We start from the raw sequence: 15,445 nt of genomic DNA on the forward strand, positions 1-15,445 counted from the left end.
GCAGGGGGAACATGCCACCGCACAGCGAGCGCGTCGCAAAAACGCGTCGAGCTCAATTGCAAATCAAAACAAAGTCTGCATACAAGCGAGCAAAGGGTCCAAATGGACCATAGCCCATAGCTTACTCAAACATTCTGGAAGCACATCCTTGGATCCATGACCCTGGCCACTTACTAATTAGGCCTGAATGTCTTTGTTCCGAATTGCGGTATTCGATTTAGTAAGGATGTCAAATTTGCGCTCTTCGCAAGGTGACTTCCGATAACCCTTGCCGATACGTGATGGTAGATAGATCTAGGGGGTGCGAGGTTTTAACAAGCTCTTGTTTGGCTGTATATTGCGGATGCCACTACGTATTCATATGCCACCAGAACCTGTTATGTTATCCTCTTGTAGTAGCGATAGTTGCTACTGTCTCACCCTTACCTATTTACACACCACCGATATAGCGGGGGATATCTGCATGGTCACCCTAGTTGCGCACAATGATGCAGTGATTTCCTCGCGACATCAATGGATGAAAAAATAAAAAAAAAATCATAATAATCGGCTTGCAGGTTAGCATCAAGCGAGATTTATAACCATCGACGTCTGCCGCCCGAGCAACGAATAGCAGTCACTGCATCGCCGCCCTCCACCATGGCGAAGAAAGGGATATTGGGTCTCTTCAGCCAAAAGAAAACCAGCGGCTCTCCCAAGGAACGCGCCCGTCGCCACGGACTGGTGCTGCTGGGAGAACACCTCAGCTTGTTGGCAGGGAAAGAACACATTCTGCTGCCGTTGACATGGCTGCCCCACCCTAACCCTCAGGCCAAACCACCCGTGCCCGACCGCAAGTCACTTGGTCCGTTGCCGCTGCCACTGCCGCGTCACAAGCGCATCGTCTCCACGGTGGAAGAAACGCTCATGGGTCCCGACGACTCCTGGGACGACCTGCAATCGGAGATTGTGCCGTTGGCTCTGGTCGCCGAGGACGTCGTCATCTCGTTCGACCCTAAGCGCAGCCTGACTCTGCCGTCGCTTCTGCCTCTGACAATGCCAATGACCCCAACCACCCCGGCTTCCTCGAGAATGGGCACGGGGATTGCCGACGACGACCGCCTGCCCCAGACAGTCACGTCATTCCTGGATCCACCGCGTATGCCGTCACTCACCTCATCATCGCCAAAACTCCCCACAGTGCTGGAGTCGCCGTTGGACGAAGACGATGCCGGGGCGATAACAGTGTCGCCGGTTATCCCCCGCCGCCACCTGGCTCGGGGTCAAATGCCCTTGAGGCGCCTCAGTCTCAGATCTCCCGAAGTCAATACTGGAACTACAGCCTCCCCCGCGGCATCCCCGAAGCCCACTGCCATTGGCAGCCTTAGCCAACGCTACGCCGGCGGCGTGGTGCCGCCAACGTCTCTGCTCCCAGCAGCCAAAGCACCGTCAACACTGACGAAGGACCCATCGCCAACCTCAACTGCGTCACTGGAATTACTTCCTCCTCATGATTTACACCCCTCAGCGGAGAACCTTGATGGAATCTCTGACTTTGACATAACATCACGCCACGTTGAAACCTATCAGTCAGCAGCCAAACCCCAAATGGTTGAGGTCCCTAGAAGTCCCACAATTGACCAATCAGACCTCGCAGGAGTGTCTAATATAGAAGTTGTTGATGTGGGGATGGGCTTTGGTAGTGAGAGCGATGACTCTGGCGTCATCAAACCCCAGACGGTCAGCGTGCCTCCCGAATTGCCTCGCGATCTTCCTCTGGCATCGCTGATGGCACTGGACCTTTACCGTGAAGCTTACATGCAACTCATGGAAAAGTACAACCTTACCGTTGAGCGTCACCGCAAGGAGGTTGCTCTGCTACAATCTCTGCTTGAACAAGAACGTGAGAAATCCAAGCACCTTATGCGGGTGATGACTTCCCGCGGGCTGGGGTCATCACCTCTGCCTCGCGATAAGGTTCGCTCCAAGTTTATCGTGCCTTTAGAAATTGTGAGGCTGCCTGAGCTGGGTACTAGCGACGAATCCTTGGACCCGCAGGGGGTTCATGAATGCCTGACACTGACTCCTCTCGACGTTACTCTGAGTGAGGAAACAGATAATCTTGACAAACGAACAACCGCTTACTTCACAGCAAGACTGGGACTGTCGAAAACTGACCTTGCTGACACTGACGTTCAAGAGCCCGCGACCGATGTCGCTAAAGCTGACCCTAAAGCACCAGCTTTGGCTCAAAGCGTTGAGCTCGTTCATATGCAACTGGTGCTCAACCAGCCCTACGAGGAGGAAGACGACGAAGTCCTGCTGGTAGATGACATTTTCGATTTTGACGTCACCGCCGCCGTAGCATTTGAGGAGCTGGACTCCAACATGACGACGCCGGAAGCGTGTACCACTGACAAATTTTAATCATCAAATAGTAGTACATATTTATATTAATTATCAACAAATCATAGACAAAAAGTGTAGCTTTGGAGCAGAGCGTCTTGCGAACATGATGGCTCCGCTGTCAGGTTAATCTCAAGCTGGCTCGATATCGCAGTCATCGTCCAAGATGTTTGCATTGTTATTCTTCTGCATAACATCAAGTGACAATAGCATTGTTATCTCCGACAATGCCAAGTCAAAAATTGACGATGCTTGTCCAGAGGGCACCATAACTCGAGCCACAAATCTCACAAACTTAGTAAGGGTCCTGCCCCGATGCAAGCCATTGTCCAGCCATTGTCCAGCCATTGTCCAGATTCAATACGTGATTGAATGAAGCTAATGACTAAGTAACGTAATTAGTCATCCCAGAGACACAATGATCAACACCTGAGCGTCCCTGAAATACCCCCACATTGTTTCAACTGAAAGACTGTATTTGGATTATTACCAATACGTCAAGACGTTTCATTTTGTTTTATTGTTGCGCTTTCGCAGTCTAGGCTGAGACGTAATTCCGAGGAGGGAGCCGCGCTGCGAACGGCGACCCCACACAAACGCGGTCTGCGATTTAAGCTTTTGTGCTACATAACAATGCCCCCTAGGCAACAGCGTGTCCTGCTACAGTGTCGGCTTGACCTTGTACTTCGATTGATTTGAAACTTGAAAAGCAACCCATTCACCCCCGTTGGAGGGTAGAGGGGTATGTGAGCTAGTTTGTTTGTATTCGTTATCGCTCAAATAGGCGAAAGTGTTATAAAATGCATTTTACGCATAAAAATTACAGGTTACATCACGCCTGGAACTCCTTGATTTCGTTCTCGTCAGCCACCAATCCCATAACATTCAAGAACATATTCAAGTTGTTCAACAAGGCTTGCTTCTTGTAGTGATCTTGAGGCAGAGAGCCCAACTCCTTCGCACGCTTCATTGTCCCGAAAATCTCGTCTCTAACCTCATCGACAAGAATACGCTGGTGGTTCAACTTACCGCCACAACAAAGGGTAGCCAAGAATTGCCAAATGTAGTTGTCATCCACGTCGTCACCTTCAAGGTGGGGCGGGAAGATCGCAGCAATTCTCAGTTCAAGCAGCGTGAATAACTCGTCGTAGCACAGTTGCCACAGCGACAACTCAGTAGCTGAAAGTCTTCCGTCACCAATGATCAACATCGCCCGCGACAAAAGGGTAGTAAGCACTTGAAGCCCGATCTTCGTCGTCAGCACGAAAGGCACGTTATTGTGCTCGATCAAGATCACCAACAACCCGATGATTTCGTTAAACTTGAAGTCAAGCACTGCGTTCATCAAAACCTTCGAGAAAGTCATCGTGTAAGTTTCGACAAGCTTTTGGACCGAAGCCGGTACCTTCTTGTCATCATAAGTAGTGTAGCTACCATTCTTCACCACATTCAAATTTTCAAGGTTGGACATAACAAGGGTGACAATAGTCAAAACTTGCTCCCGAGTCAAAAATTTGAACAATCTCAGAAGAATCTTGAGCATCTTGTTGTAGTTAAGGCACTGGATGAAGGGGTTAACTTCAGCTTCTTCGTCACCCAGCAGCAGCAGTTGCTCAAGAACTCTTAACAGTTCCCACAAAGCAGTGGTATCGACCTTCTCCAGAGTCCGCAGTTCCAGCTCCACATTCATCAATTGCGCAATAATGTTCTCCAAAATCAGCATGATATCACGCTTAGAATAACGCTTGTTAGGGATTCTAGGGGCCAGCATCAGAGTTGAACGTTCCTTCTTGAGCTGAGCCACAAGTGGAGCGGCAGGACCATCCTCAGCAAATGCCAGCTCACCTTGGGCTTGATCCTTGTCTTCACCTTCCTCTTCGATCTGTTTCTGAACTGCCTTTGACAAGAGTTCAAGTTGTTGTCTCGGCTTCTTACCCAGGCCGAAAGAAATACGACCCAAGGCACCTTCCTTGGCGTATTGTGACAACTTGGGGCGCTCCTTAGCAACAGTGACAGCTTTTTGCACTTGCTGTTGCATCCGTTGAAGTGCGACATCGGCACGCTTATACCGACCACCCAAGCGATGACCCAGTTGTTCAAGGTAAGCTTGAGCAATCGAGTTGTGCTCATCTTCCGGCAAACCTGTGGAGTTCGCTTTAGGGTGAATCACCTTGAAGACTTGAGCGTAAAAGTCTTCATTGTAAGGATCCTCGGTAACAATTTGGGCAAGTTGAAAACGAGTGACAAAATCCTTGTCCTTGGGGTTCATGATACCCAGGTACTTCATGATCCGCGCAACCTTTTCTTGACGCTTAGCAAGTTTTTGTTGCTGTTCTTCAGTCAAATCATCAACCGAGTGGTGTTGAATTTGGTGAATCGAAGGCTTAGCCTCTTTGGATCCAAGCACGGGGAATTGCGAAAGGTCTGCAGGTGCCTGCGCAGCTGGTTGAGCAGTTTGTTGCAAAACCGGCTGCTGCTGTTGTTGTTCTTGGGATTGGGGTTGAGCGACCAATTGAGGTTGTTGAGTCGCTTGAACAACGGGTTGGGCAGCAATGGGCGCCGAAATGGGCTGGCCAGGTGCGGTTTGAGCCTGGGATTGATTGGCCTGTTGCAGTTGCTGAGGTTGCAATTGATGAAGCTGCTGCGGCTGCTGGGGTTGAGGCTGGCCTTGACCAGGTTGGCCTTGAGGGATCATCTGAGGTTGAGCTGCTTGACCAGGTTGTCCGGGTTGACCAGGTTGTCCGTACATTTGCGGCATCATTTGCATCGGCACACCTTGGTATTGCATACCAGGAACAAATTGACCGCCGTAGCCAGGAATAAACCCTTGAGGTGGCATCATGTACCCCATTTGCGGGGGAGGCATCATAAAACCTTGAGCCATGCCTTGGGGAGCAGGTGGAGCACCTTGAGGTACCCTGGGCATCTGAGAGGGGTCAATTGCGGTCAATTGAGCTTCGATCTCTTCCAACAGCATGATCTTCTTGTCGCCACCTGCACCTTCGGCGGCAGGCAGCTTACCCTTGGGCGCGTTGGACAGACCCCACAAATCTTCCATGAATTGATCATCGTTGATGGGCTGGGCAGCAGCAGCAGCATACAGAGTCGTAGGCACCTGGGTTTGCTGTTGAGGCTGGCCAGGGGCGTCGCCGAACGAGAAATCCTTTCTGATGTTCTGAGGGGTCACACCAAACGTTTCGTCATTGAACGCATCGTCGGTTTCGTCCAACTGGTCACCGAGACCGTCGTACGTATCCTGGAACTCATACACCTCCTTCTGGCCGCTCTGCGGACCGTTGGTGTCAAAGCCAAAGAAGGACATGATTGCTGATGGTTAGTCGTCGAAAATTTTCGCGCGCACCCCACTGGAGCGAGGAGGGGTGGACCAAGAATTCGATTGACACTGAGTTGAAAAAAGATCATTCAAATGTGATACTGTGTTCATGGCTTAAACATTACGTAGGTTTAGTTCTGCTCAAGAAATTATAACAAGCAACGAGATCGATGACACATACTTTGACCTGGGTCTCTCGAGTTTGATACCGAGCCAACTTGTGACTGCAAAGCATTTTATTATGATCCAACTATGTTTTATAGATATTGGAGATGGGTTTGGCCCGCAACAATCATAAGCTACTATGCATTTTATATAACTATATTCTCTCATAAACCAAAACGTATACGTCACGCAGGGTTTGCGAATAATGGGGGTTGGCGCCAAACGGGATATTCTCATGGAATACACCGTCATCGAAATTGCACCAATAGGGATGATCGATGTTTTCACGGGTCGACCGATCTTGTTGATGGTACGTCAGCTTGTTGACAATCGCCGTATAATGTCCCAGTTTCAAGTTACCATAATGATTGATAACCCCACACAATTTGTAGTTGATTGTTGACAGAAAACCTAGGATCAACGGGAAGTCAATAGCTGTGTCCAATTTGTCTGTCATACTGAACATCAGAAATCTGGACAAGTGAATAAACAAAACCTTTGGGAATTTGATAAAGGTAAGTTTTTTCGTGCTGATAGAGCTTTTCTTGATTTTCAGCTTCTTAGGATCTTTGCTGGGCAGTTTTGATCGTCTGCCCAACTTAAAAATACCCAGCTTTTTTGGTGTGAATACTGGATGACTGTCCAAAGGATTGGCATGTGGCTCTTTTGAGCATTTGGGGCAGTTCCACGCATTGTCGCCGCTCAACACTTCATCGCTAGTGAACATTTGCAAACATTCCAACAAATTAACAACTGGTTTATTGCTGGGAATTGCCAAAGACAAGATGGTAAACGGAGAGTACAGTGTCGACTCAAATCCGCACTGACCACAGACGAGTTTATGTTGCACTTGGCCCTGAACAAGATCGTGAATAGGACTCGTGCCCTCATGCTCAAGCAATTGTCGATACCAACTAAGATATCCCTTCATGTCCGGCTCAGAAATATGAATATCCCATTGACGCACATACTCTCGAAGCACACGCTCATAGTTATGTTCACCAAGCTTGGTCGTATCACTCAATTCTTCGTGAAGCCTATCCAAAACGAAGAGCAAAAATTCTTGAGCATCCTGTTGATCGTTAGGGAGATTGAAATCGGGTTTGAGGATGCTTACAATGCGGACAAACTTCGACGGGGTGATAACTTGACCGGCGTGCTTCTTGAATGTCAGCCATAATGAGCGAGTAGCATCCACCAAAAGAATTACATCCTTGTTAAAATTGCGATTTTCAAGCTGCTGAAGCATTTTTGGTTTTCGGATGTAGTTGCAAATATCTCCCAGCAATAACCGCCGCATGTCATCCACACCAAACAAAAGTTGAACCGTGGAGTTAAGGTAACAGGTTGTTCCTAGGTTTCGGAGACCACAGACATCATAACGTTGAGTGAACAGACCCATCGGTTGTGAACTCATCTGAGAGGGTCCTTGTGGATACCCCTGCGGTGGGGCAGCAACATAGTACCCATTAGATTGGCCAGTTGGGTAAGCATGTGGATAGCCTTGAGGTGGGCCTGGATGGTATCCTTGCGGCGGTCCCGGGTGGTATCCTTGTGGTGGTCCCGGGTGGTATCCTTGTGGTGGTCCCGGGTGGTATCCTTGTGGTGGTCCCGGGTGGTATCCTTGCGGCGGTCCTGAGTACACCTGCGGGGAGGCTGACATATAATCAAATGAGCCAGGATTACCGTACCCTTGGGGTGGCTTTGGAGGTTGTCCTTGAACAGTTGCAGGTATTTGCTCTCTTGAGGTATTTGAGGTGACAGGAGCGTTATTAATCTGAGCTTGGACTTGTCGAGGACTTTGCTTAGATTGCGAATTTCCATTCGAAGACCCATTCGCCGATGAGGACGCAGCACTACCAAAAGGATGGTAGCCTAATTGTCGGTTTGCAACAGGCGTTGATTGAGGAATCGGAGGTCGAGTTGTATGAGGTTTCAGATAGTCGTGGGAAATGCTCGAGGCGCTCGACGTGTTTGACGGAGGGTCAGGAGGAGGGGCTTTCCTTCTTTCATAAGGAACGCGATGCGGTGGCGGCGCCGGTGAAGTGTAACTCTTGGTTGACATCGAACGGGTGGGATGGTATCCCTTACGCGTAGGTTCGCGATTGGGATGGAGTGGGGTATCATCCAATCGTTCAGCTTGAGGATACGGCGTAAGATTGTCTTGGGATTTATGCACAGTTGGTTGGGGGGGTATGATAGGCAACGAAGTATCACTAGCCAGCTTCATAGTGCTGGCATTCGGTGATGGCGTAGGGTGATAGCTGTTGGAGAAAGCGGTGACGATAGGAGCGTCTTCAAGTGTGAGCTTCGGGAACCGCTCCTCGAACGAGTCACCATCGCTTTCCTCATATGAGAACTTATCGATATTGCCAACACTTGCTTCACGATCTTGATCTTTGATATAATCAATGTAGTCGTACATCCACAGGTAAAATTCCTCAACGTCATAAGTAAGAACATTCTTCTCCATGAGATAATCGAGAATGTACAGTTTTATAGTCTGCAGAGAAATTTCACCCCATTCCAGGACGAAAGTTTGGGGGTCATCGTAATAGGCGAATACATTGAGATAGATGATGAAATCACTGTGATTGGAGTCGATAAATTGGTCAAAGCCCAAAAAGTGAACTCGAATAAATGTGTTGATGAAGTAGTGAAACACCAAGAACCCACGGATGAACAGTTGAAGCAGATCCAGTTCATGAGCCTCTACTCGCTCACTTAACAGAACACAGTAGTCGATCAAATCGAATAACAGTTTCCGTTTGAGTTCGGGAGTAAGCTGAAGCTCACGGAACTCATTATTGATGAGCTTCACGTAATGTCGCCTCATCAATCACTTATGAGCAGACGGGCAAGGGCGGCCCAGGCCAATGGTAGGAAAGATCGGGATGCGCAACTTAGGCACTGGAAAAGTAGGGAAGCGATCGGATTGGTACCGGTTTCTGGAAAGGCGTCGATAGAAACGTATAGTAGCACGTCGTCTAATGGAATGCGTTGACAGCGAACCTGATGTACTTCGCCACGCGCCTATGCTCAATGTGGTGGTGAGGCCGAAAACGGTACTGACGCCTGGTTGTTAAGGGGTCATCCGCATAGCTTTAAAGGCCACTACGAAATGTAGGACTAATGGGATTTATAAGATCTGCAGGATCATAGTACCTTTTACAAATGCTGGAAATACTCTACTAAATGTTATATCGAGCTTATCGTCTACTATAGTCCGGGGTATTGCTAGCAAACTTTCATGAGAGTCACGTGCTCACAAGTTGCAGGTTTCCGGACGAGTGATCTAAATCGACAAAGGCTTGGCAAAATCTTCGCTGAAGAAGAAGTGGCTTAGTCAATACGATGGCAGGTCAACTTGAATTGCCTGATCCAAAGTTTGCTGATGGGGTACGCTTCTCTAGTCAAAATTTATAAATGTGCCCCATCGGGACGATTACACAAAAGCACCTCAAATATATTGTGAGCACGTCTATTTTGTTGTGTAGTCACTATTAGGTTTCATAGTCAACCACAGAGTCCCTCTTTCATAGGTTTCGGTGATGATCGTCATAGCTCACTAATATTGTATTTCAGCTCAATCCACCAAAAACGCGGCGCGTATGGCAGTGTGCCCTATTTGTAGCTCGGAGTTTGCTGAAGACGTTCTTGAGCGCCATGTTAACCTGTGCCTAGACAAGCAAGAGTCCCAAGGGCTGCTAAGGGATTTGGGACAATCTCAGCGGCGAAGCTTGAAGCGCAAGAGTCGGACCCCGTCACTTACTTCAGAGTTACTTGCAAAGAAACGACGACTGTTTCGTCAGGAAGATGAACCTAAAGCAAAGCTAGAACCACCTGTTGATAAAGAGGGATCAGAGGTTAAACCTGAAGCAGATGCGGAATCAAATTCAAAAGGCCTCAACGTGTCGACGCAACCACTAAGGGTTGAAAATTCGAGGACGTTTGCTGGACTGGCAAAGCCTGTTGAACTCAGCCATTCGCAAGTTCCGACAGAGAAGCTGGCTGATCTGAAATCCATACCCTTTGCTCCTAAACGCGAATACGCCCCCGGTACACCGTTGGCTCATCGACTTCGGCCCACCACACTAGATGAGTATTTCGGGCAGGAGAAACTATTAGGTCCCCAGGGTATAATACGAAAGCTCATAGAAGCCAACCCAATCCCATCATTCATCCTTTGGGGCCCTCCAGGGGTGGGTAAAACCACATTAGCCCGCATTGTCGCTGATACATCGAACCATAAGTTTATCGAATTATCTGGGGCTGATAGTACAACGAAGAAACTCAGAGAAGTCTTTTCCACCGTTGAAAATGAGTATAAACTCACTGGAAGGCGTACCATCCTTTTCCTAGATGAGATACACCGATATAACAAAGCCGTACAAGATACGCTTCTACCAGTGTTGGAGAAGGGCAAATTAACTGTCATTGGCGCGACTACCGAAAATCCTTCGTTCACCCTTAATAATGCTTTGTTGTCACGATGTCATGTTTTCACTTTGGAGCAAATCAATCCCGAAATCATGAAGAAAATTATTGGTCGAGCCCTTCTTTTTGTGAACGAAGAGCGAGCTCAAAAGCATAAACTACACCTACTTTGTCTTGAAGATGATGCCCTTGAATACCTTGCTGGAGCCTCCAAAGGTGATTCCCGCATTGCTCTCAATCTTTTGGAGCTGATCAATGCATTCTTTAGTGGGCTGGATTATGATATTGTGGACTACAATATTGGGGCTATCAAAATATCCTTGGAGACTTTGAAGAAAGAAGTGTTTTCGCAACGCTTGTTTCATGTAATGTATGATCGGCAGGGCGAGAACCATTACGATGCTATTTCCGCTTTCCATAAATCTGTTCGAGGCAGCGATCCAGATGCCGCCATGTTTTACTTGGTCAAAATGCTCAGTGGTGGTGAAGATCCATTGTTCATTGCTCGGCGAATGATTGTGATCGCCAGTGAAGACATCGGCCTTCGTGACTCCACATGCTTGCCTTTCGCGGTTGCTACGAAGGACGCGTTAGAGTTCATTGGCATGCCTGAAGGAGAAATAATTCTTGCACACTGTGCCATGAAACTTGCCTCTGCTCCGAAGCTGACTAAACTGTACCGTGCATTACGATCCACACAAGCCTTCTTGAATGAAAACCCTGAACTAGCAATGGCACCAATTCCCATGCATCTTCGAAACGCGCCAACTTCACTTATGCAAAACTTGGGGTATGGTAAGGACTACAAGTACAATCCCAAATACGAAAACGGCATTGTCAACCAAGACTATTTGGCTCCTGAGATAGCAGAAAAGTTTCCCAAAGTGCTAGAAGATATCCATTTAGGTACTGAAAGAGACCCTGACGTTGATGAATCCGTGTACATTGCCGCTGCGGAAAAGGATGAAGAGCTTGCAGAATTCAGGAGGTTGAAGCAGGAGGAGCAACAAACCCAGAAATTGAGTGTGGATGATGACGATGCGAGTGAACTGGATTTTGAACAGCTGTTGTATTTGCAGGAAGAACCACTCGACAACGATAATGTCGCCACCGACGTTGATGAGTCACCAGACATACTTGATACCAATGGTGAAATTCTCAAGGATGTTGAGGAAGATACTCAATTGAACTCCAGCATGTATTACGATGGAGTGAACGAACTTACTGGAGAGGATCTTCAGCTTAGATCCTCACTTGGCGTTGACGATGCAGAATGATATTCTTAATTAATTGACGATTTAATTTACCCTAATCCTCAAGGAATTCACACCTCTATGGTTTCATACCACTCACCTAATACACGACGAGGAAGGAAACGGCGCCCTTGAATCACAACAATTGCAAGCTGAGCAAAATCGACCAGCTTTAATTCTTCTAGTATCTCTTTTGTGTCAACTTTAGGATCGGGTTCAACACTCAAAGACGGTCTTGGCCATGTGTTGGTAGGAAAACTTGTGCCCAGGCAAATCTCTAGGTATGCAAGTTCTGCCTTATAATGGCTCGCGCCTGATGATATAGTCCAAGGGGTGGGAAATCCGGTTATCCAATGGACCACTAAACGTCGAAGCGTATCCGGAAACGCTGGGATGAACTGGCTTCCAAAGAATGACCCTGCAAGGCACAAATCTCTCAAGTTCTTGAATTGTGGGGCGAGCTGATATATTGTCAGGTTATATTTCACGCACGCACTTGCAACAGTCAACTGACTGATAGCTCCAAGGTTAAGGAACTGGTCGATCCCATTAACTTCGCCGAAGATTTCGAGACAGTCGACGTCGAGTTTTGAGTGAAGCTTAGGTATTTCAATGCTGGGGCCGACCAACGTGAGCCGTGAGAGATGTTCCGTGGCCACCTCGGGTGTCAACATGATTGAGGTATCAACATCACTGTTAAGTTGCCTCAATGCATCTTCGTTTGAAGCTTTCACAGTTTGAAGACGTTCAAGCATACCATTTGGCCTAATCGATATGCTGTCAACGACGATTACCTCTGCGGGTGCCACCTTATCTTTAATTTTGTTAATAAGAGCCTGAGAAAATTGAGGCTGATGCAAAACAACGGTGACCCCAGGCCAGCTTTTAATCAGCTCCACAATCATGAAAAACTGATGAGTTGTAAGCATCAGCCACAGCTTCAAGTCCTCGTTTGACTCGTGGAGATTAGGTACCTGCCCTTCCGCCACAACACAAATTTGCCGAAGCAATCGCGCTCTTGCCACGTAGTTAATGCCTCTCGAAAGTGATAGAAATGGATAAACGTCACGCTGGGTAAGATTCTCAAGTATAAGGCCAATGATCTCCAACGGTAGCAGCAAAGTACAAGGGGCTGAAGGGATCGGTAATGTCCGCATAGATAAGACACTCTCGAGTGCTTCAACGCGCTCAAGCATAACTTTGAGATTGAGTTTCAAGTCTTCAAGGCTGTTTGCAATCATGGTTACATCTCTCTCAGCGGTCATGATTTTTTTTTATCCCTTCAATACTTTTTGCGTCGTATGATCAACGAAATGTGGGGTAAATATCCGGGGTGCGAACCAGTCGTGAATATGGCAATAATAAGCTATGACCTAGAAACATAACTTGAAATCTACTCGGCGCACACGCGTAAATATTCGACTTGATTTAGTGAAAGTGATATGAGGAAAAGTCAGAAGTGTTTAAACATTAGTTGTGCAAGAAGCAAGGGGTGCATGGTACATTGTACGTTTGAGCAGAGACTATTGATAAGAGGAGAAGCTCAAGATACGATTCAAAGAGTAGATGAATAACTTTACGTGTTCATAAGGGTGGGACCATAAATCATCTCTATTCATTTTGACATCCAGCCAGATCGACCCCAAGTAAGCTGCCTAACATCAATTTTTTACAATTAGACACAACTGACCTACGTGTACAACAAAGCAGAAAAGTCAAGATTGTTTACAAAAAGATAATTAGTTGAATCTCTTCGTGCAGTTGCGTTCGGAGAAAACATCATTTTAACTAGCTGAAGTGTTATTGCATATCGTTAGTGAAACTAGTTATGAGCTATTGGTGGTAGCTTCCATATTCCACAATGGTGAGCTAAGCTTCTCGGAAACACTTGTTCTCGTTGACAGTACCAATCGACCGTCTTGTACGAGTTGGCGAAGTCAATCATGCACTGTATAATTGAGCTACAACCAAACCCCGATGTGCAGATAGCGTAGCTTGAGTGTATGGGCTTTCCGGCGTCAACGCGAGCCGGTACCGGCGAAAATCACGAATGAGACCATACTTCCAAGCTAAATCTTATCGTAAACAACACGACATTTAACAGTTCTAAGCGACTCCGGAGTTAGTGCCTTGATCTCGGTATAATGCTTCTCCACATGAAATTTTCGCCGACACGTGAGGTGATACCATCGTCTGCTTGGGGGTCCGAAAAACCAGAATCACCAAATTTGATTTCCCTTGAAACTCATCGGAGAAACAAAACTGCCTAAGGTTATACCGGGATTCGTTTGTTGAACGGCTAGCAGTTTATCAGCAAAAACCCCCATCGCATATCCCATACCGCCACAGTTGGAGCCACAGTTGGACCAATTGGTGCACCGTCCTTATTGATCGACACCAATTCAGAGAGTTTTTCAGCGGTTCCATTACACAATATGACCTCATATAAAGATATTACCGACAAAGAACGCTCGGTAAACGCATTCGCTGGAATGGTACCGGGACAGACGATAGTCGAGATCCCCTCGCTCAAACTCGAATGCGGAGAAATACTTGAAAAGTTCCCCGTGGCCTACAAAACCTGGGGTCGGCTAAATGCTGATCGAGACAACGTCATTCTTATCTGTCATGCTCTTACTGGGTCACTGGATGTTCAGGACTGGTGGGGTCCTTTGCTCGGTACCAATAAGACCTTCGACCCCCTGCGTTTTTTCATTATTTGCATTAACTTCTTGGGTCTGCCTTATGGGCTGGCCTCTCCCGTGTCGATTGACCCTTCTACAAATCAACCCTATGGTCCTGCTTTCCCCTTGGTCACCGTGAAGGACGATATCAAAATTCATCGTCTCATCCTTGACTCCTTAGGGGTTAAGAAGATTGCCGCAGTCATCGGTGGGTCCATGGGGGGCATGTTAGCTTTGGAATACCTGGCTACTTATCGCAATGACGATTACGTTCGTCTGGTAATTGCTCTTGCCACTCTGGCCAGAGCTCTGGCGTGGTGTATTTCGTGGAACGAAACGCAAAGACAGTGTATTTTCTCAGACCCTAACTATGATGACGGCTACTATTTTGAAAACGAAGGGGCGAAACCCGATCTGGGTCTTTCAGCTGCGAGAATGGCGGCACTCTTGACTTACCGTTCTCGTAATTCGTTCGAAACGAGATTTGGCCGTAAATTGCCTAACCAGCAACCTGCAGGCGCTCTGACAGCTGTGACTGCTGCTGAACGGAAACGTCAAGAAGAGGAGACTGGGATTCGTTACCCGCGAACTAAAGATGAGGAAAACTGGTTGATTCACAACGAAGGTTCGCGATCGCATAAACCGAAGCTGCCCACCACTAACGGTGACAGTGTCCCCAAACCTCAAACATATTTCACTGCTCAGCTGTATTTGCGTTATCAAGGTAACAAATTTATCTCCCGTTTCGACGCGAATTGCTACATCCTGATAACAAGAAAGTTGGACACGCACGATATCACACGTGGTCAAATCGAAGTCAACTCTGACGCCGATGCTGAAGACCCGTTACCCAAGTTCCTTGGCACCCTTACCCAACCCCACTTGATCATTGGTATCTCTTCCGATGGTCTCTTCACCTTCAGTGAGCAAGAGTTGTTGGGTGAAAGTATTCCCAATGCCGTGCTCAAGCGTTTGGACTCTCCTGAAGGCCACGATGCGTTCTTGTTGGAATTTGAACAAATTGACAAATGGTGTACCGATTTTTTGAAGGAAAAGTTGCCGGAATACTATGATGATAACCTGGGTAAGGTGGAGTTATTCCCCCAATGGGAGACTCAAGTCAAGAACGTTGATAATGGAGGTAATTCAGTGTTCGGTGAAGTGGAAAACATCACAAACTGGTAGCT

The 15,445-nt window shown here is 47.4% G+C and overlaps 6 protein-coding genes across 6 annotated transcripts; 3 read left to right on the forward strand and 3 right to left on the reverse strand. All coding sequences in view use genetic code 12, as the record gives it.

The window, feature by feature from the left end:
• Positions 1-639: 639 nt before the first annotated feature.
• DIURU_004193 (uncharacterized protein) lies at positions 640-2,406 on the forward strand (the record flags this gene model as incomplete). The annotated part of the gene is made up of 1 exon (XM_034157039.1): positions 640-2,406. The coding sequence occupies one exon, from the start codon at positions 640-642 to the stop codon at positions 2,404-2,406; it is 1,767 nt and encodes a 588-aa protein (XP_034010927.1).
• Positions 2,407-3,217: 811 nt separating this feature from the next.
• Positions 3,218-5,707, reverse strand: DIURU_004194 (uncharacterized protein; the record flags this gene model as incomplete). The annotated part of the gene is made up of 1 exon (XM_034157040.1): positions 3,218-5,707. The coding sequence occupies one exon, from the start codon at positions 5,705-5,707 to the stop codon at positions 3,218-3,220; it is 2,490 nt and encodes an 829-aa protein (XP_034010928.1).
• Positions 5,708-6,038: 331 nt separating this feature from the next.
• DIURU_004195 (ubiquitin-specific protease) lies at positions 6,039-8,720 on the reverse strand (the record flags this gene model as incomplete). The annotated part of the gene is made up of 1 exon (XM_034157041.1): positions 6,039-8,720. One exon carries the CDS (start codon positions 8,718-8,720, stop codon positions 6,039-6,041), a length of 2,682 nt encoding a protein of 893 aa, XP_034010929.1.
• A 775-nt stretch (positions 8,721-9,495) lies between these two features.
• On the forward strand, positions 9,496-11,598 carry DIURU_004196 (ssDNA-dependent ATPase; the record flags this gene model as incomplete). Its single annotated transcript, XM_034157042.1, has 1 exon — positions 9,496-11,598. The coding sequence occupies one exon, from the start codon at positions 9,496-9,498 to the stop codon at positions 11,596-11,598; it is 2,103 nt and encodes a 700-aa protein (XP_034010930.1).
• A 47-nt stretch (positions 11,599-11,645) lies between these two features.
• Positions 11,646-12,839, reverse strand: DIURU_004197 (uncharacterized protein; the record flags this gene model as incomplete). Its single annotated transcript, XM_034157043.1, has 1 exon — positions 11,646-12,839. One exon carries the CDS (start codon positions 12,837-12,839, stop codon positions 11,646-11,648), a length of 1,194 nt encoding a protein of 397 aa, XP_034010931.1.
• Positions 12,840-14,009: 1,170 nt separating this feature from the next.
• Positions 14,010-15,443, forward strand: MET2 (homoserine O-acetyltransferase; the record flags this gene model as incomplete). The annotated part of the gene is made up of 1 exon (XM_034157044.1): positions 14,010-15,443. One exon carries the CDS (start codon positions 14,010-14,012, stop codon positions 15,441-15,443), a length of 1,434 nt encoding a protein of 477 aa, XP_034010932.1.
• Between the last annotated feature and the right edge of the window lie 2 nt (positions 15,444-15,445).

Source organism: Diutina rugosa (genome assembly GCF_008704595.1).
Source record: "Diutina rugosa strain CBS 613 chromosome Unknown scaffold17_size212612, whole genome shotgun sequence".
Classification (NCBI taxonomy): Eukaryota; Fungi; Ascomycota; class Pichiomycetes; order Serinales; family Debaryomycetaceae; genus Diutina; species Diutina rugosa.